The 24812-nt window shown below is 39.1% G+C and overlaps 1 protein-coding gene across 1 annotated transcript; it reads left to right on the forward strand.

The window, feature by feature from the left end:
- The first annotated feature begins 5681 nt into the window (after nt 1-5681).
- LOC133979549 (calcium-binding protein 7) lies at nt 5682-24812 on the forward strand. Its single transcript, XM_062418089.1, has 5 exons — nt 5682-5790; nt 21842-21985; nt 22166-22278; nt 23343-23493; nt 24682-24812. Exons 1-5 carry the CDS (start codon nt 5682-5684, stop codon nt 24810-24812), a joined length of 648 nt encoding a protein of 215 aa, XP_062274073.1.

Here is a 24812-nt window from a genome sequence, read left to right on the forward strand (position 1 = left end):
ACTTTTAGCCTTGCTACATAAAAGGCACAGAAATTCCTACACTATCACTGAATGTGAATGTGTGAAATCGTCCAATTTCCAACAGATACTGACTTTTTTCCCTATTTTTTCTGTTTTGATCTTGTTCGTTCAATATATGTGGGATATCGCCACATTTTTATGGTGCTAATTTAATCATTTCTCCAGATGTTTTTATTTCTATCTCAGTTTTGTTTGTGTGCTTTGTAAATTGTCCTCAACTGCAAGTCAACAGGATAATCATGAACATGTCCAAGAGCAGAACCTGAGCATAAGTCATATCCTTATTTTTGTAAATGATGCATATCACATGGAAAACAATGTGCAGAAGTTTTATTTTGTGAAAACAATGAACATTCATTTGCAAGAGTAAGGAGTTCTTTGTGTTTTTAGCAAATATAAGCAGCAATTTATGTGCATGATTCCAGTGTTACATGGGCTTTATGCCCAAGAGGAGCAATATTAAGACATAATAGCAGTCGTAGAATATTTTGAATGAAGCCTTTCTGAAATTCTTCATTCCTTCACAACAACACTTCAAATACCCTGCTGCCACAGGGAAAAAACAGTCTGCATCTGTTTGCCACCAGGGGTTGCTGTTTTGTGTCTTTCATAAATAAAGAGGGTTTTCTTTGCTACCAAATCCAATCTTTTTTTCCTCCTACACCTCCTCCCCGCGGAAGCTCCCCAAATAGTAAAGCAGTACTTCAAACAGGCACTGACATCCTCTGAAAACCATCAGCAGGGGTCCAGCTTGGGGCTGCCCAGTAAGGAGAGGCGGAAGGATGGAGAGAGGAGGGCGTATCGTGGAGATAAACACAAGCCAAAACACCTAGGGAATACATGTTTGGGTCTGCAGTGCAGCTTAATTTGATCCTGCAGCTTCATTCAGAGGCGCATTCAGCACAGGCACCCACTGGCATATACATAATTCCCCTCATAGACTGGAACTCCTCGTCCCACAGCCAGAAACTTTTAAGAATTGCAGCATCAGGCCCGCTTCTTTGGTAGAGGAGAGAGGCATAATCTGAAAAGAGGGATATAGCCAGTTCTCCCAAAAGAGGATGTCTGGATGTGTAATGGGACTGAGGGGCAGTGGAGTGATCCAAGGTAGAGCTTAGTCAGTAATGTCAGACTTTTTTCAGCAGTTCAGACCCCAAAACATCCTTCTTGTCATGCAGACATTTCCTAAATGCGTCACCTAACTACATTTACTGATTGTAATGCAGTGCTTTAATGACATGAGTCTGTTTGGGATTTTGTGAAATGACCGCATCTGTCTTTGTTTCACCCAAGCAGAAAGGAAAAGCTTTTATCTCCATCTATCCCCTTCAGTCACTAGCTCTCTCTGGCTCCATGCTTATAATCCTGGAGCAGTTCAATGGGCTTGCAGTATGGCCCATTATTCACTCCAATACTTTTTCTCTGTTCTGGTCAATAGCCAAGGACATAGTAGAATTGAAAAGGTTTATTTGTTCCAGTGGGGCAGGCAGATCTGACCACAGGGGAAGCATCACAACAAGCCCTCATATTATGGACTCTGTAGCTGTATGATATGGAGAAAAGTCCACATATTTTCCAGCTAGATACAGCTTGTTTATTCATGTTTTTGTCATCCTAGCTATTTGAATTTTTTATTTTTATTTTGACATGTGGTAAATCTTCAAATCTAAATAACTTATGGCAGGTAGCCTGACAAGATATTACAGTCTTTCTCCCTCTTTCACTTTAATCTGAAAAAATTCAATCAAGCAGCTTGGGCTCTTATCTGTACTTTGTCCTTGTTACGATCTCATCAAGCCTTACTCTTTGCTCATGTTGGGATGGGATGTTGGGAAAAGAAGAGACAAGAGGATGAGGATTACAAGTTTCCTGTCAGATGAGTTGAAAATGAAAATGACGGCTTCTGTCAAGCTAGTTTGTCATTAGGAATCAGAGGGGCGTAAAGGTACAATGGTGCCATATTCCCCTAATTTAATTTCAGTCTAACATTGCAGCATTTTTATTTTAAGTGGTTATTATCATAATGAACAGCCTCTACTGATTCAGTGAAATAAAAGACATCACATTTTAATGGGAAAGCATTTCCTCCTGATTTTATGTGTCAGTAAGCCCAATAATAGTAAACAAAATGTTGACATTATCTCTATCTACACACTCTCAAAACAACACAACTTTAGTAGAAAGCTGGAAATGCACTGCTGCAACAAGCTCTTGTAACTTTAATTCACTTAAATCACACTTCAAGATGTAAATACAGATAAATACATTTTTACTTGAAATTTACTATACCAAGATTGATAGGTTTCAATTGTGTTAGTTATTGGAGAGGAACATGTTAAAGAAGACAACTCTTCAAGTCAGGCAAGACACACTTGGTCCTGTCATCTTGCTTATGACACAAAAAATGCACACTACTGAAATAATTTACAAAATGATGCATGATTGCTCCTTATTCCGTAGCACAAGTAGTTCTGCTGTCAGTACTATGTCAATAATAAATGACACAAAAGTAGCTTTATTCAGAGATTGAAAGCACTTGAATACACAATGAGTTTCAGGCTACAGTTTACAACTTTAAATCTTGGAAAGAGAAGCTTATTAGCAGATGAAGGCAGCAGGACTCTTGTGCCAGAGTGTAGGGTGATGCATGGTGAATGAGGGAAATCCAGGACTTAATGAGGGAAATATTGGACTCTTGAATCCACAGTGCAATCATTTGACTTCAGAGCACTTGGATGATGCTGCTGAACTGTTTGGAATAATTTGCTGGTCATTTATTGCACTTTTGGATCTCAAAATACAATTTTCACATCCATTTCAGCTGATTCAAACTTGCACCTGCTGTGTAACTGAAGACATTAAAAACTTCAATGGCTTTTGGATTCACTCAAGGATGAGTTGGTGATAACAACTTTGAGTTTTTTCCACTAACATATTCTGGGATTTTCTCTACTGGCATTGTTGCAAAGTTGGATATAATTCAAATGTATAAGTCCTTTTTGTCTGGTGGATATCATTTAGAGTTAACTATCCTTACACCACTTTGTATGCTACAGTTAGAGTGGCATTTAGTGACTAAACAACAGTGTGAGAAGACACTGGGGATGCCATAGTGCCAGCCTAAACAGCAGTTCACTTCTCACATCCAGAACCTGAGAGACCTTAGCTTACCAGGGGGTAATCATTAAACATTTTCAGTGACAAAAGAACCCTGTGACGTATATGAGTCTGAACACTGTGGCCATTGGATTCTAAAAGTGCTCTGACCTTCAAAGTATGCTCCTGTTGAGAGGGCTTTAGGTGGACTGTTTTTGTGAAAATAAAAAGGTGCCACATGTCACCCGAGGATACAAAGTTGGTGGTGCCCTTTTGTGTATAGCCAGTGGCTGCTGGACACCGCTGACACTGTTAGACTGACCAATGGTCTGTTGAGCATTAGAAAATGCCAGCCAGAGCAGTGGATGTTTTTATCTGTGGACCCAATTATTGAGCTGAGTAAAAGGATTTTGGATTTTCCTACATTGTATTTTAACTAATTAAGAAACTGCACATTATAACTGATAAGATATGTAAACAAGGTCTTGGGCCTCTCTATACTAAACTATTTTGCAAAGTATGAGGAGAAGAGCAGATTGATTTGGTAGTAGAGCAACTTTGCCAATGTTTCCATAACTACTTTGCAAATTATTAAGTCACTTGTATTGCTATGTGTCCCCAAAATAAACCCAGAAAACTGTCAAATAACATTTTTTACCAAGATATAGCCTGGACATTACTGTAGTTTATGATCAACTTTTGCCTTCCCTCCTAGTTTTATATGACATCCATAAAGCGGATAATTATAAAAAATCACAAAAGGAACAATAAACACATGAGGAGTGAATCCTCCCAATGACAAATCTCACTTTAGGGCATAAAAAGGCTCTGATTGGCCTTGTGATTGATTGAAAAAAAAGAGAAAAAAGACAGGGAGAGAGAAAGAAATGTTTGAAATCCATCTGACAGATTCCTACTAAAGGAGAGACACATTTCAGGGAATTACCAAGAAGACAGCTCATGATAATCCCAGGAAAAAAGAAAAAAAAAATCAAGTAGCTCCATTCAGCATTGGCCAACTATACCTTATCCTGAACTGCTTAGCTGACCATGTCAAATGAAAAGTACAACAGTTCAATTCAAATGCTGGCTCTGCATAGATAGTGGTGCGGCAAAGCATACAATTGGGGATGATGAGACAGGAAGCCAGAAGACTCTCTCTCTCTCTCTCTCTCTCTCTCTCTCTCTCTCTCTCTCTCTCTCTCTCTCTCTCTCTCTCTCTCTCTCTCTCTCTCTCTCTCTCTCTCTCTCTCTCTCTCTCTCTCTCTCTCTCTCTCTCTCTCTCTCGCACACACACACACACACACACATACGCAAGCACGCACGCACACACCTGTATAAAATACGCCCCACTGTTAAGTGCCCAGGTCTCATTCATGCCAGCAGCTGTAGAGACAGTTTTGCGTCATAGCAAAACTTCAAATGCGCCTTGATTAAATGGTCATCCGCAATATGGATTATAGTTTAAGCAAGCGGCGTTGCAATGTTGTAAGGCATTAATTTCTTAAATAGCTGTTGCACAGGAGGGAAACAATCATACATCATCATCAGTCACACTTTATGGTTTAAGTATATATAGGTGAGTAACCGGAATGCGCACAATGAGAGTCACTGAATAAAAAAAAGAAAAAGAGAAAAGAAAAAGAAAAAAAGACGAAGACAGAGAGGGATGGAGGGAGGGTGTTGGGTGTGTTTGTGTGTTATGTGTGTGGTGAATTTGCCCATAGAGTGTGTATGTGCAGACGTATGTATGGGAGAGACAGAGTGACGCGTGTGAGACGAGAGAGAGAAAACTGACTACATATCCCCTTTCACAAAAAACACTTTCTGTTCTCCACTGAAGATGGAACAACTGGATCGCAATGCGCACGAGTCCCTTTGACCAATTAAGAGCGAGCTAGCAATTATTGTCTTTGAAGATCACGCGCTGACCTGACATATTTTCACGCTCTTTAATAGACACAATTTTAGTCTTTTGTCTTTCATTCAGTGTAACTCGTCGTTTCTGTGGATTATATGAAGCTGGCTGGCTCTTGAGGACGGAGTGCGTCAAGCGAGCGCGTATCCAACAAGTGGATGCATGAATGTGCTTACACCAGACCAACCCCGGAACAGAAACAGTCAGTGGATTGATAACCTACTAATTTTTTTGGATCAGTTGCTCAATTTACAACAGAGACAAATAAGCTGCACCTATTAGCTCTGCTTCAGATGTGAAGCTTGTCTGGGTTGATGGTGATGTATGAATGTGCGCATTGTCTTGGTCTGAGGTAGTTTTCTATTTAATTGACCAATTTGTTTTTTAATCAAGAAATTGTTTTCAAGCAAATAAGAAAATTGCAATGAGGTAAGGCATCCTCTACATTTCCATGCTCTTTGCTCATTGACCAAAAGAAAGATTTCGGTGGACACGCTGCAGGATCCACCGTTTCCCACCTCACCCCTTTCCCCCCATCCATGGACTCGCTTCTCCATTCCCTCGGCGACTGTGGGGGGAAGTTGGGATCCTCTCTGTAGATATTTCTGTATGACTAGCGCGCAGGTGGTAGCCAAAGGTCGCAGCCATGCCGATGCATCCAGTCACCTCCACGTTGATGTACCGGGGAATCTGCACCATCCCTGACATCCTCTCGTACAGCGCCCCGGTGAACCTGCCCGAAGACGAAGTTGAAGGTGAGATGTTACCTGTTTGTGTTGAGCTGAGGTGGTTCAAGGCTCCCGGGTATCACATGGGGGTGTTTATTCATAATGGACTCCTGTAGTGACAGTGTATGTGGCGGTGGTCAGCTCCTGTGGTGGAGCTCATTCAAACGGACCCGCGGTCAGCACCCTGGACAGCGCTCAGCAGATAGGATAGATATTTTAAATTTGCTGCCTTATTCAGTCTTTACTGTTTATTTTAAACATTTCAGCCCTCTCTGATCTTGATATATGAACGCTTAACAGAATGTCCAACAATAACCACCCACTTTGTTATCAGTGTTGCTCAATGATCAGCTATGGAAATTCAAATTCTTTTCATTGCTTAAAAATAAAGATTCAATCTTTGCAGCTCATTCAGAGGATTTCTCACATACTGCATATCCCTTTGTGCCCCTTTGTATGGGGCTGATTTGGTTAAAACAATAAGGCATCCCAGCACTATTTCTGTCAATAAGTATTTCTTCTTGAAGGCAGAGATGATGCATTGGCTCTAACTAGAAGCAGAAGATCCAGGGTGGAAATATACTTCTGGTTTCAGTGGTTCATTAAGTCTGCCCTCACAGACTTTCTGACAGTCAGATGGCCCAGTGAGTGTTTCATAAATCTGTCTTTTTTCCATCTTAAAATGTTTTGAACCACAGCTGTTGAACAGTTCAACCAACATCCAGTGTAAATCCTCTCTTGACTAACAAACTTATCTACACAATTATACACACTCATCCTGCAGCAATGCAGTGGCACCTAATAGCAAAAGAAGTGTCGTCTCCTGACAAGCATGCTGGCACAAGACAACAATTCTGAGCAATTTGTTTTTCAGTATCATGAGAATATTCATGCCTGGGGCCCTTGTAATGTGAACCTGCGACATCTGCACATTATCATGCAGGAACCCCTGGGACATTGTTCAAGTCTCAAAGTGTGTGTGATGACAGTAAGTCGCTGCTTTGTTGCCATATCTTCAGTGCGGTGATGCTGTAAGGTAGCTGACGTATGATTTGTTTACTGCACCTCTTGTTCTTGTTACCTTATTAATATATCCTTTGTAGGGGAAAAAATCATAGACACATTTCTTACCTAAAGCAGGATTACAAACTGTCTTGTTTAGGTTCATTTAAAACATATTGGACAGCTTTTTTGGACAGCTTCAGAAGCAATCAGTATGCACATGTGTCTTGAAAGATGAAGCATTTTTGACACGGCTATGACTGAAATGCATATGTGGGAATTACAGGCAAGCTGAGTCTTGTGAGAAATCTTATCAGTGGATGCTGGTGCAGAATTTCCTGGGGAGAAATCACAAATTAACTCTTAATTGAACCTGGAGCTGCACAAAAAAGTATCTACACACACTCCCTCTTTGTCTCACACACAAATAGAGGCTTGCTTCTGCACAATACATACTTGTACACATAATAAGGTTGGCAATGACATCTAATTCAGTGCTGAGGTTGATATTAATTAGAAAAGCAGAATGGAAGAGGCCAAATATGAATTGGTTTCAATTCCCAATTGGTGTTCATTGAATGGACTCAGTACCTTTTTACACAACACCAGTTTCAGAAAATAGGTAGCATCACAAACATTCAGAAATGGCAAAAAAAAAGGGTCTAGGATAGAGCGGGTTGGTTCAAGGTGCAATTCTCCCTCCTATTTATTACACTCAGTTGCCTTTTTTTGCTTTGGCACCCAACAAACTCAGCCTGTGATGAAAGAAAAGATCAACATGTCAGTTCCAAAACTGATCTTTGCATGATGTCATCCCCATGATCACTCATGCACTTTATTGTCAAACATGATATCCAGTGTAAAGAAACCTTCCATGACAGACATATACTTTTGTGCCCAGCAGCAGCACAGAAAAAAAGGAATTGGTGTCTCATATTTCAGTCATTTTTATCGACTCCATGAAGAAGCTCTCGTCTGTTGAGGAATCTCAGTTTCCTTCCTTCCTCCCACTTTAATTTATAGTAGGCTTGGGATGGAATAAATAGAAAACACTCCATTTTGACTTTGCCTAATGATTCCACTTGTATACTGTCATGTTGCAGTCTCTCTGCTGCAAGACAAAGTGAGCTGTTTCGGCTTTACAGCTTAACTTATAGTGGCAGTTTGACTGGAGAAGCAATGGGACGCTTTGTGGAGATAGAATGGGAGAGCCTGGTGTAGTGCACAGTTAACAAAAGTGACAGAGCCTTTTTCTGCTGTTGCAGAGCATTAGTGATCCCGTGTGAGGGATGTCTCACAGGTTGTGAAAAGAAGCAGACTGTAAAGGTGGTGTCAGAGAGGAGATTGAATGTTGTTGTTATCAGGAGTATACCTGGAATTCATTGAGATTTGCAGCTTTTACTGCCAGATAACACAACATTACAGAAACATAAATGTGACGGAGCCGGCCTTTTCCTTCATCATACTTTGAGCTGCTCAGAGATAGTGGTCAGTGCTACAAGTGGGTAGCTGGGATATCATAAGGCATTTTTTGCATTAGATTGTGTAGTGATACATTGCTTCCTCCCCTTTGCAGATACTATAATATTCAATAAGATCTCAATTATAATATGCATTGAACAATTTTGAATACTTGTCAGTCAGATTTTGACAGCGGCTACATTTCATAAATGACTTGTTGATAAGAAATGCACTGCTGGAGTGGCAGTCTCCTTGTCTCATCACCGCTCTCATCTCTTGAGAGATGGACGCGAATTGGCTGGAAGTCTGAAGTGTCACATACATCAACTTGTCCATCAGGGAGATAGGGCTTTGTCACAAAACAAAATTGCACATAAGTGAATATGCGTGTGCGAGTGCATGTATACGAACAGGAGGCTGAAGCCCTATTGGCACGCATAGCCAAGGACTTGATTTTCAATTACTGGCTTGGACACCTCAGGGAATGGACGAATGGCACCGTACTCTGGGCCGAGAAGGCTGTCAAAGCTATAATTGGAACAAAGCGCTGTTTTTCTGATGCTCGATAAGCTTGTGTATGTGTGTGCATATTTGTGTGTGAGTGTGTGCGTGCGTGAAGTTGGGGGGTGAGGGGCGGTGGGAGCAAGTACCCTAATGCACATTGATGCAAGCATAAATTGAATTGGACTCCATATTCTCCATTTCCCTTCCCACACAAGAGGGATGAAAAAAAACAGTTGGTCATATTACACGAGCTCAATATAGTTTTAGACCTCCTCCACCACTAACACACACACACACACACACACACACACACACACACACACACACACACACACACACACACACACACACACACACACACACACACACACACACACACACACACACACACACACACACACACACACACACACACACACACACACACACACACACACACACACACACACACACACACACACACACACAAAGCTCAGTGTCAATATCACTGCAGGTGGAATTAAGTGGGTAGCCCATTTCCACACTGCCTAACAACAGCCCTATTGGAAGCAGCTTCAAAATAGTCCCAGGGCTGAGCTTAAAGCATTTGTAACAGGTCCCAGAGTGAGGCTCATGTAAACACATGCCAGGAGTTTCCTGTAGACACAAGGAAAAGATAAGACAGGAGCAGAATGTTTGCATCTTTCCGGCAAAGTTTATTTAGCGTTTCAGTACAAATCTACTCTTGATTCCCTTTCATCATTTCTCACTCTTCTCATGTTTAGACGTGTAGAATTGAGAACAAGTTCAGAATTACCAAAATATATTTAGACATATTCTCTTCCTTCAGCTCCCTGTTCCCTGTATTCTTGTGATTATAGTAATGTTGTTTGAGGGAGGTTGTTCATATAAAGAATTTGGCCCAAATTACTTCTGTTGCTGATGGATTCTCAAGAGAGTTGTATTATAAACCTAAAAATTCCTTTAGTCATTGGGGACTAAGTGAGAAAATTAAATCTATTCATAAGAAGTCAATAAATTATATTACGGGAAAATGAATCCATTTGACAAACATGAGTGAGCTGAACCAAAGGATAATTCACCTCAAGTCTAATGATTGAATTTTACATGCTTAAAAACCGGGATATTGTAATTTAATGTAATTAGAAAAGTAACAGAAGCCACAAATAATGTGAATTAATTCTGAACAAAAAGCGAAACATTGCATTACAATCACAATCCACATGCCATAGAAGCAAAATGTCAATACAAATTACCATCTCAGCTATTTCATACGCTTGCAGGCATTGCTAATCTTCAATAAAAAGACAGGCATACAGCGGAATTTATTTCATTTACATGGCATGTCATAATTGATGGATGTCATATTTGGAGCAGGATGCAGATGGAATCAAAGGAAAAAGTGTCAATTTACACCAATTCTTTTCAAATCTATACATGAACATCTTCACTGATTTCCAGTTCCAATGTGTTTGGTTTTGGCATGAAAGACTTTTCTTAATCACTGTCAAAGAAACATAAAAGTGTATCCTGAGCCAAACCTGTCACAAAGCGGCAATGGAGCCAGATCTCTCAAGAAGCATCGTAAACTCACCAAGTAACTGTCTGCAGTAATCGGAATCAACGCGGCCAAAACAGTTATCCGCCCATTTGTTCACACTCATGGCAGAGTGAGGGGCTTTCATTGTTTCAAGATAAAACACGGGACTGTCACCACAGAGACAGGAAGGTACGAGTGGCAAACAGGAAGTAATCCTAATAATAACTAATGCGTAAAGCTGGATTTATAGTAATTGTGTTTAGATGCTCTCATTAACTTTGCAGTATAGACAGTGGGAGGGTTTACTTGTATCGTTACTGAGTAGAAGACTATCACCACGCAAACACTCACTTTGACAGAAAGCGACTCGGGATGAGCGGAAGTTATGGTGGAAATGGCTTTTGTTAGATGTGTGTTAGTGAAAGTGAGAAAATTACTTACAGTAGGTGTCCTTTCACTTGCTTCATGGCTTTTCACATCAACTGTCACCACCTGCATTGTTGTGCTGAGAAGTTCCAGTGTTCGAGTTGTCTCAAGTCCACACTAAATATATTGAGTGTTTTGAGTTTTTCAGTACTGGGTGTTGTGCACCTCTCAGGCCACTAATGCATGACACTAACCAAATATGTGTCTGAATCAAGTCAGTCAATCACTGCCTGCACTGCTTAAAGCAAGCTAAACATGATCTCACTCTCATTTTTAACACTGTTTAAGTGTTAAAAACAAGTTGTAATGTTTCTACTTTTACTGTGTGCAGCTAGTCTGGTGACACGTAAAACAAAGTATGCAGGAGAAAGCTAACGCCGGGAACACACCGAAAAGCGGCCTGCGGTGAGTTGCAGGCCGCAGGCCGCTTTTCGGTGTGTTCCCGGCGTAAGGCTTCTGTTAATTGTTACACTTTAGAGTGCGAGTGTATGGCTACCTATACAGACTGGCTACGTATCAAGTCCACAAATGATTTGGCCAGCATTATAACATTGGAAAATTGTAGGGATGAAACACAAGCAGCCCATACAGATCAATCAGTTTTTGTGGTCTCCATGTCTTTAAGGCTGCCATAGCCCTGAAGTAGAGTGACGTTTTTGAGCAGGTGAATTTCAGCTATGGCGTAGCCACATGCGTAGGCTACATACGCCAAAACACAACTATAATCCCCCTTTACATCAACATGAGACGAATGAAATCAGTGTCTACCAGAGGGGATTAATTTAACTGAAATTACATAGTTATGCCTTGATTTCAGCTCAGGATTTGTTTAATTTATGTCTGAAAAAAGAAACTATAGGGACAGAGATGACAGAAACCCTCCTAGAACCCAGCAAATCTCTGGTAGATAACGTCTACATATTTGGATGATGAAACTCTGAAAAGCAGCACTCTTGGCTTGTGGACATAGCTGAGGAAGAAGTTTTTCCCGGTTTGTCTTTGAGTCATAAATATGCATTTTTGAATATTTTCTTAGGAGATTCCAACATCCACGCTGCATTTTGTTTTTCAAAGAAGTTTGCTTTAAGTAATAAAAATGTAACATGTTATGGGGGCTTCTTCTTTTTTAACATTTTTACTCATTCCATTGGCAGTTTTTTGGAATCTTGCAAATCAAATTGATTGACAGCTGCTCAAAAAAAACACTGACACCACTGTGTTCCTAATGGCATAAAACTGCCTGTGAGGCTATCTTGATGTTTCTGCTCGACTCCTACAGTAGCTGCAGCAGAAAACATTGACTCATTCCTTCGCCCTGAGGTGGAGGGTTGACTTCCATTCCTTTGGAAATACTTACATGAATACAAATGAAGATATTTAAAGATACCGGCATCTGCTTGGCAAGACAGAAATTATGCACATAACGTATTGCTGGTGCAGAATCAGTGGGTGTTGCGGGGGTGTACTTCCAAGGGGTCAACCAAGACCATTTTAAAGCATATGCTGCTAAGAACAACACATAACAAAATGACCAATCATGATGGTAGTGGATGTGCTGGCTCATTTTCAGGAGTGTAGAAATGATCCAGATGTGTTTAGCACAACCAAACACTTATTTTTCTCTTCTGTTCACTCTGTTATTGACTGCTATTTGCACAGTTCTCTCTCAGGAAGCCAGAATTAATTCAATAATTGCGCTCTTACAGAGAAAAACTCCTCATCATAACCTTAAATTGGATCCCTGAAACAAATGGTTTATTTCCTATTATATAGAAGAGAGCTTTTCATACAGAAAAAGCATTTTCCCCCTGAAACTATATTGAAACAAAATTGAAGAAAGAAGTGAATCAAGCTAATAAATTAAACGTTTTACTAGTGCCGGCACCATTGCATTTCCACTTTCTGCCTTTCAAATCATTTTGACAATGTAACAAGTCTTGCAAATATCAGTTTATAACTCAGACGGCTTTTGTTAATAATCAACAAAGAAGAAAGACATGCGGCATCACTAGCACTGACTGCTGTAATTGTTAAATAACAGTTAAATGCCTTTAAAGCTTGGGCTTTCATGCTGTAGGAATTTGGCTTTGGTGATGTTTAAATTTGTGCATTTTTATTCCAAAAAAAGGGAGGCAGGATGGTGAGATAATATTACGTCAGAGTGGAGGGAAGGTGGCAAACAGAAATATCTATAGGCCTCAGAGGAGTGTTTGACTAAGAACCACCAAATAAGAAAAAGATACAGACCTGGATAAAGAAAAGAAACACAATCAAGACAGCAAGATTAACGTCATCCATTCTGGAAAAGGCATGGTTCGTGACATTACAAATGTGCAGCACAGGGAACACCCATAAAAGCATCTTCCTCCTATCTAATCAGGCCAAGAATAATAAATCTCACTTTGTGTGTCTACCTGTCACTCGGCTCTACCTGCATGATGGAGGACGGTCTTACACAACCTGCCAGACAGACAGGCAGACAGGCAGGCAGGCAGGCAGGAATGGGTTTCAAAATGGCTCTCTCAAATGTATCACCTGCCTGGATGAGACGGGCGGCATATGAAAAAGCTCTACTTGACACAGATGGTGATAAAGATGTGAGGAGAAATGAGCTGTTTCTCAGGGGTGAGGTGACCCAGCACTACAGCTGGTGAGCCACAGGTCATATCTGTAGAGTAGTACGGCTTTTAGAAGTCTGTAAAAGACACTGTGGTCATGAGTTGTTATAAAAATGTCTGTAATATAAGAGAAATATAAAGGATTTGCGGAAATCTGTGACATTATTGGTCAAATATTTGTTAAAAATGTGTAATAAAATGTGTAAAAATGCAGACTTTCTTTGCATTTATTATAAAGGTGTAAGGAATAGGTGCATATTGTAAAGCAGAAAATTAACTAAAAAGCTGAAAATTACATTTCTTTTACTTTTCATTCACTTGAAATCTTAACACATCAACAACCGCGGTCTCATACATTTTCAGTTAATCAGTTGCTGTAACCTGCTATGACATCTTACCTTGCCAAATTGGGTTTTGATGGAAAGTATGGTGCAGATTAGCAGGAAATATCATGAAGTGCTGTGATTACGGCTGTCAGGTAGGTTATAGTTAAGCCATTTATTTCCATTGTGATCGATTGCCATGAAGGAGTGGATCCAGCAGACTTTATTACCTGTGAAATGAACTGTGATGAGTTCTGGAAGGTGGAGTGCTTTTTCTCCTGGGTAATATTTCCTCACTTTTGATGAACAATACTGCAAAATCTACACCAGACAATAACGAAATGCAGCGGCAGAAAAAAAGAACAAAAAACAGCATCTACAAATGAACGTATACAGTTAACATGGTGGAACTGAGGGAGCACAGGATAGTCTGTAATGCATAGTTGAGACTTTTGATTGTTCACATCTGACCTTTGTTGGAGGTGCTTCTCACGGGTTTTCGCCTTGTGGATATTGGCGCTGGCTCAGCTTGGTATCAGCTGTGATGATGAAAACTTGCAGCTTTGAAAACATAAGAGCGAGGGAGGGAAAAGAATGAAGACAGATCAACGATTCTCCTTCCCTGCCGGAAAAGAAAACTGAAAGAAGCAACAGAGACGAGCTAAAATTTCACAGCCTTTCACTGACTTCAATCATTTGAGGTCAAGGGGGGTTTAAGAAGTTGGCTGGGGGATTTTTTCTTAGTGAGGATATAGCATCTCGACCCCCCCCCCCCCCCCTCCCAAATCTCCCTTTGGCCGTGTCAGTGTTGCATTGTCAAGGTTAAACTGTTTCAAATTTCATAAAGGAGGAAGGAGTTTTAATCCAAACCCATAGATTAGATTTTTACCTTAAGACAGACGACTTAGACTCTGACATATACCCCCTTTTGAATACTCCGGAGTCTTGTTAGAAACCTGTTATGGTAATATTCAAATCTTCCGGGTGCCCGAGTCGGCCCATATCCAGCTAAAGATGGATTAACGGTGGTATGGGTGTTTAAAAATAGTCGCCTGAGTTTCACACACACACACACACACACACAGACACACGCACACAGCAAAGCAGTGTTTTTCTCACACTGATAATGTCTTACTTAAAGAGTGGGAGTGCTGCAATTACTGATCCAAAGCAGCTATAAGCAGATGCGAGTCTGACAGAGGCAATGAGGATCTCCGGCTCTGAAAATCAGCCCTGGATTACATTTATGGACTGCTGCAAAAGCCTCAGTATTAGCTTGCTCTGCTCAAAGTGAGCTGCGTGTAATTAGCAGAAGTTTTCAATGATGCTAAATTTAACCAGAAAAGGGGTAAAGCCTTGCTCCAGGCATGCCTCGATAACTCAAGTAAATATTTCCCATGTGATGTGTCTCTGTTCTGTGAGGATATGAGAAGAGTTCATTTTATCCAATTTTTAAAAATCTGTTTTTTTCATTGTTGTTATAATAGAGGACACCACATACTGTAGAAAGTTGATGTCACACTCTTTGTCATGATCCAAGCATTTTCTATTTGTCTGCATGAATCAGCTTTCCAAGTGAGCCCTGGCTTTGTCTAGTGCTGCGTACAGTTCACAGACTGTTCAGCATCTCTGTGCTGCAGCCAGGATCCGGTGCACTTCATTGATAGAGTGTACAGGGAGAACTGTGCAACGGGAGTACAGCGCACCTTTCACTTGTGAGAGTTCAGCTTTAGATGCTTGGTTCTCACAGCTCCCCCGATCTTAACTTGGGCTTTTCATCCTCTGTCAGATCATACCACAGGGGACCTCATGGCTTCGCATCTTTGAAGGCCAACAAGCACCTCTCTACATCAAAGAAAATACCACACGCTTTCAACAAAAATATTCACACCTCCCCAGTGGTAGCAGTGGTCCTAGAGACTGAGTGCAAGATGCAGCATAAACAGCTACTAAAAATAAATAAATAAAAGCAACATTTTCTTTATAAGGAAAATTACATGTGATTGTACCTGAAAGTGAGAGTTGCAGTAATTTAATTAGGTGAGGTGCTTTAACAATAGCTGCTGCAGCAAAGGAAAAGTACAAGGCGGTGGCACTTTGGTTCTGACAAGGACACATTTGTTTTAAAAAACATAGAAAATCACTCAGCTTTTTGAGCAGCTTCACAAATTCCTAAAAGCATTGAAGGAGTTCGTGGCAATTCTAAAAATTTCAGGCAGTGGCAAACAGAAAGGAAATAATGTTTTTTTTTATGTGAAACCCCCAAAATGTAATGTACTGCACTCTGTTGCCATTCAAGTCACTGTTGGGTTTTTTGGTAATTATCTGAAGGTTATTTAAAATATCTATAATGCTATTTTTGGCTGAAACTATTATGTACAACAACAGTAATGAGTTTCCAGATGAAGATTTAAAATAAATTTTTAATTAAAAAAAATCCTAATTATAAAACTTTGAGTTGACCAATTAACAGAAGATCAGCCATCAACAACCATATAAATTATCAATCAAGCATGGATTTCAAAACATTTCAAGTATTTTACTCCTGTTCCTCAAGTCAAATAAGATATAACTTTATTGTCCATAGTGGAAAATTGTCTCTAGACAAACCTTAAAACATACAAACTGAGAGTATGAGCACTCTTAAACTTTTATCAATAAAATGCAGCACACAAACTGTAGGTTGGTCTAAGAATTGAAGAGGTCAGTTGCCTGTGGAATAAATTACTTTCATGTTCTTTGTTTCGAAAAACATCCAGCTCAGAGTTTAACCTCTTAAACTCGGAAAACAGAGAATGTGAAGGACTGTCAGGCCTTGTCTGTTCCCAGACAGCCTGTGACTGACTCTGTGGCCGTCTGATTAGTTTATTGGCCACACTGACGACCCTTGCCATGCTTGTGTCTGTACTCAGGTGTACAATGCAGAGGATTCTACAACCACTGATATTTTATAGGCTAGTTGTAAAATGTATGGGCTTACTCCGAAATGTTATTTGAGCAGATAAATATGTTATCATACATAATGTACACTTGCAGAGAGACAAAGCTCACTATCTAGGAATATTCCAATTGGTACTTGATGTAAATTTGAGCATTTTCTTTATTTGATCTGCTTTTAAATCACTGTAAGTTAAATATATATATTTGGGTTTTAGGTCAAATAAAACAAGCAATATGAAAACCTAAGCATGCACCTGGGGCTCTGTGTCACATTTTAAACTGTAGATGATACAAATAACTGACAATGAAAATAATTGTCGGTTGCAGCCGTAGACCACACGCATTTTATTTCATGTTCAAGAAGTATTGTTCAATGAGTGTGTGCTACATATGATACCAAGAATTTGCTTCAGTGCAACAGTGGGAGAAAACGTTATCTTACCTTTAATACCTTTAACCAAAAACATCCCACCATGATTCTTTTATGTCAGTGATTTGGTTTGGAAACATTAAAGTGGATTGTAACAATACTAACCCACTGTTGTTTTAGTCAACACTGCCTCACATTTCTGTCTTTATTTCACGGCTGCATCAATATGCATACACAGTACAAACTTCTATTTGATTGGGGAGTTTAAGTCAGGTCGTCTGTGCAATTTCAGAACTATTCATTTTTTTTCAGGGGGAGATACGTTTTAATACTGACAAAGGCTGTTACTCAATTACAGTAGAGTCACTGTTGGGGCATACATGTGAATTTGGAACATTTTGGGCTAACAAAGTAAAGTGAAAATGGAAAGATATAGTTTTCTGTCCTGAGGATAATGAAGATAGTTAAACTTTCAAAGAGATAACACACTATCTGGATGGCGTGTGGTCAAAAAGAAATTCATTCTTTTAGAGGATGATTAGTCAGCCCCTTTTGATAGATTGTTCGTGGAGGGATTTTGTATGGTCTGCTTTACTTCACAGATTTTCATTTCATACTAATATTACTCTGTTTGTCCTGATTTCAAGCAGTGCCGAGTGGTTTGATAGTGTAATAGCTGTATAGTGTTAAGATTGTATATCTCACAGGGCTTGATAAGCCATTCATTATATTTTTGGCCCATGCAGATTTAAAGCATTTTTTATCATGGAAATATAGAGTATAAAATCCCCCCACAACAATTTAAAGCATTTTTTATCATGGGAATATAGAGTATAAAATCCCCCCACAACAATTCCCCCCATATTTCATTACACAATACCCACTTTTTTGTATCAAATATACAAGGCACCATTCACCAGTCAGGATGTTTTGCTCACCTTGGCCTTTGGTCAATAAATAAAGCTTTTAGAGGAGACAGAGTATTAGCTAAAACTGTTTTGGCACCTTATTTAAGAGTGTGTTTGCCTCCTGCTAGTCTGTAACAGTTTTACAGTTTTTTTCTGTGGCGGTCTGCTGGAAAGTCCCTCTTTCTGAAGTAAACAGATGGAGCGAAGACCTCAGGTGGATACTGAGGTATTGTTATTCTATAAACAATAAGATCACACCTTGGGAAGGTAAAAAACACAGCTGGAGGCTCTCAATGATTCAAACTACACCTCTAGTAAGACATTTTCCAGGGAAAAAGTATGTGAAAAATAGCTGCTGCAAATATTACTCTGCTTGGTTTTATAAATTGCATGCCCAGATGTAGTCCATTGTAATACATGATTGCCAAGTACCTTTATCCCTGTGGCACAGTTTCTATTCTGTGGACGTGTGCTTGATTACAACAAACTATTTCCTGAAGCCCTACATCCACATTATACACAGAATGACACGCACTGTTTCCTGTCGTCACCTATATTTCATCTTTTGTTTTTCAACTGAAATATTTGTCACAGCATGTCACACTGTGGATTTTAGCCTGAGGCCCGACAATTCGTTGCTGTTCTGACACTCCGGTAAATCACCAAAGCAGCAATTCCCATTTACACAACTTTGGGCTCTGCGGCGGATTGATAAAGTTTGTTTAGTATTACACTTCAGTAACTTAAGAAAAGCTAATTGGGTGTAAACTGAGAGGGGAAATTTCAATTCAGGTTGGAATTTTTTATTTCCCTGAAGAAAGCTGCTATTGTCAGTTAATTGTATAACTGAGACAGGTTATACATTATTTCGAAACATTCAGTACCTGTTTGTTTTCAGTATTCATTTAAACCCCTCTCTACATTTTCTCATTTAAAAACTTGTTTTGTCTTTTCTCTGACTTAATGTATAATTTTCTCTCAGACCTCTGCAAACCACCATATTTCCATAAACCTTATTTTAAAAAGCCTGATTATGGCTTTAACATGCATGTGAAATGACACATTTTAAGGTTCCTGATTCCAACAAATGCTAGATTAGATAGATTACACACATTACATGTAATGTTCTGAAGATTTACTCAGTGCATCATCTCTATCTTAAAATTCATCTCCTGCTCTCCTCTTTTGTGTGCTAATCAAGCGTGTGACATGGGGATGTGACAAGTCTGAAATTGTAGGTGACTCGGTTGTGGATGCTATTGCATATAAATGAAGGGATTCAGTTCCTCATAAAGAATAAACAAGTAGAGAAAGTTTCTGAATGAGAGGAAATATGCTGTGTGGTTGAACTGAGGAATTAGCTTCTTAAAGATTTTCTGTATTGATTGTGGCTCCGTAATAGGCCACACGTGTGTGTCCATTGAGTGTTGATCAAATATGTCGTCCAAAACTGTAACGTCATTGGATTTTATATTGCTGAACTTGTATTTTTATATTCTCTAACTGACTGTTATTGCTGCTGCTAATAACATAAAGTACATCACTCCAGTTTTTCACTACTGAGTCAAGTTAAAGGGAAACTCAATTTAGTATTTCACTTCCATAATAAAGTTCAGAGAGTTACAACAAATTATGGCCTAAACCGATATCTGAGGCTGAGAACGTTTTTCTCTCAACTATTAGTTCCTAAAGTCCCCTTCCACTCAAAATTGTGATTTGCTTCTTGATCCTTCAGTTGGATGTTTGAGTTTCACTGCTCAGAAAGAATATACTGGTATGTGTAGAGTTTGAAGAATGCTGTTTTAACATTCATCTGCTGAACAAAAACATTCTGTTCTCCCCACAAAAATTGACTTTATGGTCTTCAAGCATGATTTGTGAGCTAATCTAGATCCAATAGTGGTCCAGTATGCAACTTACACAAATGTGATGTGGAAACCTGAAACCCCCAGTTCACATATACTAGGAATGGATTTGAACTGCGGGCCAAAAGATGTCTGCTACTACACTGTAAACATTTTTAATGACGGAGAAAGAGAACGGGTCCTTTTAAGTATTTTAAAGAGCTTTTTGTGGAAAAACCATATGAGACATTAATTATTACTCAAAGTAGAGCATTTTATATACATCTTAAAACAGCAATGAAGATCAATCTCAATGTACACAACACTCGAAAACTAAAAACTTGTTTTATGGACTAAAATTACCCCAAACTACTTAGCTAGTATCAAATAATAAAAAAAACCTAGACTTTATAATATCACTTCACAATGAAACCACTGTGCTGACCTTGAATTTGCACACAACCACATCATATGTTGAAAAAATCAAACTGTAAACCTCTTAAATCACCCATCAGACTGAAACCATCCCAAAAGAATATAAAGTGATGAAAGAACCCAAATTCAAAGCATTCATGACAACCTCGTCTTCTCTGGTATGGCAGAAAAAAACACCCAACCAACCTGGAGAGTCTAATCAAAGGCTTCGTCAAAAGCACACGTCAAAGTTCCACTAGATACTGTTAACAAGATTCCCTTTCAGTACGCCTCACCAGCACATGATCAAGAAAAGGACAGACCTATCACCGCTAAATTCTAACATTTTCAACAAAAATATTGAATCAAAAGTTAAAGGAGGACAAGAGAGGTTTTTACAGATCAAAAGTTTCAAAAACAGTGAATCATAAATTTGCCATTATGCAACTCGGAAGCGCATATTACCGAAGTTCACAATGACCATGAATGTTTGTGCCACATTGCATGGTAACTCATCCAGTGACACATTTCCCTCTGTGCTACAAATGGCAAACATGTGGTGGCGCTAGAGTCATTAAACCTCATCCTCAGGGTATCATGGAACATCTGTACAAAATGTAATGGCAGACCATGTAATAGTTGTGGACACATTTCACTGAAAACCTATGGTGGTGGTGTTATAGGTAAAGTGAGGTGACCTTGTGTGGTGTCTTGCTGAGATGAATATGAGTTATTTTCTCAGACTGTTTTTATTGCACGATTGTGGTTCCCTGTTTTGGTTTTATGTCGTAAAGTGCCTTATAATTATTATTTTTTCTATTGTTAACAATTACAGCATTACAAGCATTGTAATTTTGTTTCTAATTTTAATTGACATTGCTATCACTTTGTAACTGTTGTTTCGAAAATGGCTCTATACCTAGAGCTTCTTATTATTAATAACTAACAGATATATAATTACATAGGCATCCTATTGGATTCTTGTTTTCATGAACATTGCATGCAAGGTTGACAAACTTTATTTATGTTCAAATTTTGTCCACTAGATCATGAAACTAACATTTGGCTCTCTAAATATTGACTTATCTTAAACACTCACATCTTTACCATTTCCTCATAGTAAGTTTGTACTACAGAGGAAGCTTAAACATAGCTTGTCAGTGGCACTACTAGCAATTTTATCATAGTACATGAGATTTTATGTTAATGTCAACACTTACAGGCTCCAGCAATCATTTTGAGATGACAGTAATTGTTAATTTGTCTCGCTTTCTACTAATTTATTAGACAGATGGGAATCCAGAAAATACCAGAATTTTGCATGTTTTGTATTTTATTTGGTAGCATATTGTATTCCCATAAGGTTATTTTGGCACTAAAGTTTTTCAGAATGTGGCAAGAAAGGAAGTTTAATTCATCCCCATGAAATTTAAAAATACACAGATCAGAAATAACTGCACTATAAAGTGTAGACAATTTGTTCTGATCTCATCTCCTTGTTAAATTTTTACCCACATATTTTTTGCAGGTTGTTTATATTATTTTGGCTCTTTTTTTGTAATTTTACTGGTGGAATTTATTCTCTTGAGCTGCCTACCCCCATATAACTATGAGTCAAGCATTGACGCGGCATGACAAATGTGTCTTTGGTGCGTGGAACATTTCCCATTTTCATATCCTGTTCTGCCTTAACACTTCAGCTCATTTGTGTATGTGTTTTCTCTGCAGAGATCCGTGAGGCCTTTAAAGTTTTTGACCGCGATGGGAACGGGTTCATTTCAAAGCAGGAGTTGGGAATGGCCATGCGCTCGCTGGGCTACATGCCAAATGAGGTGGAACTGGAAGTCATCATCCAAAGACTGGACATGGACGGTGAGGCAAACACACACACACACACACACATAGTATTACCGCTTGGATTTTATCTTAAGTCACACAAGTACTTAAGTCTCACAAGTACAGAGGCTTTGGTCTTTATGTGCCCACAAAACTGGACTGTACAAGGCAGTAAAACCAGCTACAATAAACGCCAACTGTTCCTTTTTCCCGCAGGCGATGGCCAGGTGGACTTTGAGGAGTTTGTCACTCTTCTAGGCCCAAAGCTGACGGCAGCTGGGATGCCAGATAAATTCCATGGCACTGACTTTGACTCCGTTTTTTGGAAGGTGCTCATTCAGTCACTCATTTATTGCCTATTAGAGAAAAGATACACAGCAGCTGTTGCAAATCTCCAAGCGCAAAAACATTTAGGCACTGCCACTATCAACTTTTTAAAAAGCAGTTTTAATAGTCACATGCATGCAGTCGTTAATAGGAGGATTTAAATCTTGGAGAGGTTTAAGATTCCCTTAAGAACTGTACCCTTCATCGAGACTTTGAGTTGATATCTTATTAAGTAGAAAATTAAAGTCAAGTTTTATGTAAAATAGATATTCATTTATTTAGACACCTCATTAGATAATCAACTGCTCACTTTGACAGTGGGATGGAACTTAATGGGATATAGCTCCTGTCAAAGCCACCTTTGTTGTAGCTATGTGATAACGACTCCAGAGTGGCTGTCAAGAAGGTAAGGCTCAAAATCCAGTGTGAGAGAGAAGGGATTTATAGGAATTCTTGGCACAGACTGCATACGAACAAAGAATCACAACTAAAAGAACACCTGCTGGGAGAGTCAAAAATCTCGGGGGACTGTTGAAAAGGCTGCATAGCTTCACATAACATTATATAACAGAATAGTAGTATGAGGAATGTGTTGCTGGATTCATCACACACAGCCCCTGGTCACATTGGTGAGCTGAACATGAGTAACACAGAAGAGTTTTCCAACAGGCACACATCATTGATTGGCATTTTTGCAGGGAATTCGTTTTTAGATTTATATTATTCATTCACAGAGTCTTTTCTTTATTTGCTTTCAACTTTACACAATGCCCACATTGGAATATTACCAAGAATATATACTGAAGACCTATACACAGCTATAGCTACAAATAACTTAGATACAGATTGTACATGATTTTAAGTAGATGATGCTTATACAAGCTTTGCATTTTAACTTTAGTAGACTTTTGAATGCAGTTGCTGTTATTGTTCACTGCCTGTTTATGTATTTATGTATTGTGTGAGTGGACACAGACTGTAAGTGCCAGTCGTTGTATTTGTGTGTTTTCATACACACCTGCCTCTTGTTCCATATTAATGTTCAGATATGTGTGTGTATCACCAGTGTGACATGCAGAAGTTGACGGTGGAGGAGCTGAAGAGGCTTTTGTACGACACCTTCTGCGATCACCTTTCCATGAAAGACATCGAGAACATCATCATGACTGAGGAGAACCACATAGAGAACCCGGAGGACTGCACGGTGGATATAGACAGTAAGGATGATCTTCCTATACCTGGTTTAACAGAACACACCCCAATATTAATATATATACACCTTAAAACTGTTCAGAATTAGAGCTTTTTGCAATGAAGTTTTGTATTTTATATTTTTTGTCTGTTATATATCACTTACATACCTGGACTACTGCCCAAACAGACATAACATTATCATCTCTATATTACAAAACACAATTTAAGGGTTTAGAAATGCAGATGGTTTCAGTTTCATTCATGGAAAGATATTTTGAGATGATATTATTTCTCAGTGCTTTGAGCATTACTGACTTTACTTAAATGTCAAAACGTTGGCAAATAAAACCCAACTTAGTGAGACAGCAGGAGAGGTAAGTGAGAAATACGTTTCTCAGTTTTTCCTCACTCTTAAAATGACTGTACTATTCCTAAAGCTCTGTCCACCTAGAAATGAAGAAAACCCTTCACTGAGTAAGAAGTATAAGTGTAGGTTTTGGAAAAAGCAGTAGGATATAAGTTACACAGGGTATAAGGAAATTTAACCTAACATGGTGGCTCAAAAGAGTGGAAAATTAGTTTAGTTTTAATAGTTAATTTACAGATGGCTGTGGTAATTTATCTGATATGTAGGTTTAATGCCTGCTAGAGCCATTAAAAGCCCATTCTCTGATTTAAAATAAGAAAATAATTCTTCACTGTGGGAACACTTTTTAAAGATGTGTGTTTTACTCCAGGAACAGCAATGACCTCTGGAGGAAATGAAGATAAATCAAAAAAGCTCTCTTTGGACAAAATAAGGAACAGTAGTCATCAACGTTTCTGTTTGAATCTCTTTTTGTCTCAACTGCTTTGGTTCCTACTTTAGATGATTCTTCAGATATACTACACCTTTTCTTGGAGCGCCAGTGTTTTGACGAGTATCTTTTAATATGCCAGTCAGGTGCTAATCTATTTGTTTATTGTTCCAAAACTCCAATCAATATTTCAATCTCCATGCAGTTACATACCATACAGGTGTGAAAACAAATTTTCTTGGCAGTGTTCATCCCTTAAGATTGTGATCATGTAAATGTAAGGTTTTGTGATGAGCTCTTTCATTCAGAAATGATTATCAGGTATCTTTCAAGCATTAAGTAACACCTGACTCAGCAGGTCTTCAGGTAATCTATTTTTCTTTCCCTCCCACTTGTTCTTCTTACCTTCTGCAGGCTCCAGCCCGACGCAGCAAGTCAAGCAAACCTGCGTGCGCAAAAGCCTGATATGCGCCTTTGCAATTGCTTTCATCATCAGTGTCATGCTCATTGCAGCCAATCAGGTGCTGCGGAGTGGCATGAAATAG

Source organism: Scomber scombrus, chromosome 4, assembly GCF_963691925.1.
Source record: "Scomber scombrus chromosome 4, fScoSco1.1, whole genome shotgun sequence".
Lineage (NCBI taxonomy): Eukaryota > Metazoa > Chordata > Actinopteri > Scombriformes > Scombridae > Scomber > Scomber scombrus.

Excerpts from the sequence above, each read along its gene's own strand:
- LOC133979549 (XM_062418089.1), top strand. The coding sequence starts at position 5,682 with ATGCCGATGCATCCAGTCACCTCCACGTTGATGTACCGGGGAATCTGC. Across the intron at positions 5,791-21,841 it reads GCCCGAAGACGAAGTTGAAG|AGATCCGTGAGGCCTTTAAA; the intron begins GTGAGATGTTAC and ends TTTTCTCTGCAG. Across the intron at positions 23,494-24,681 it reads CTGCACGGTGGATATAGACA|GCTCCAGCCCGACGCAGCAA; the intron begins GTAAGGATGATC and ends TACCTTCTGCAG.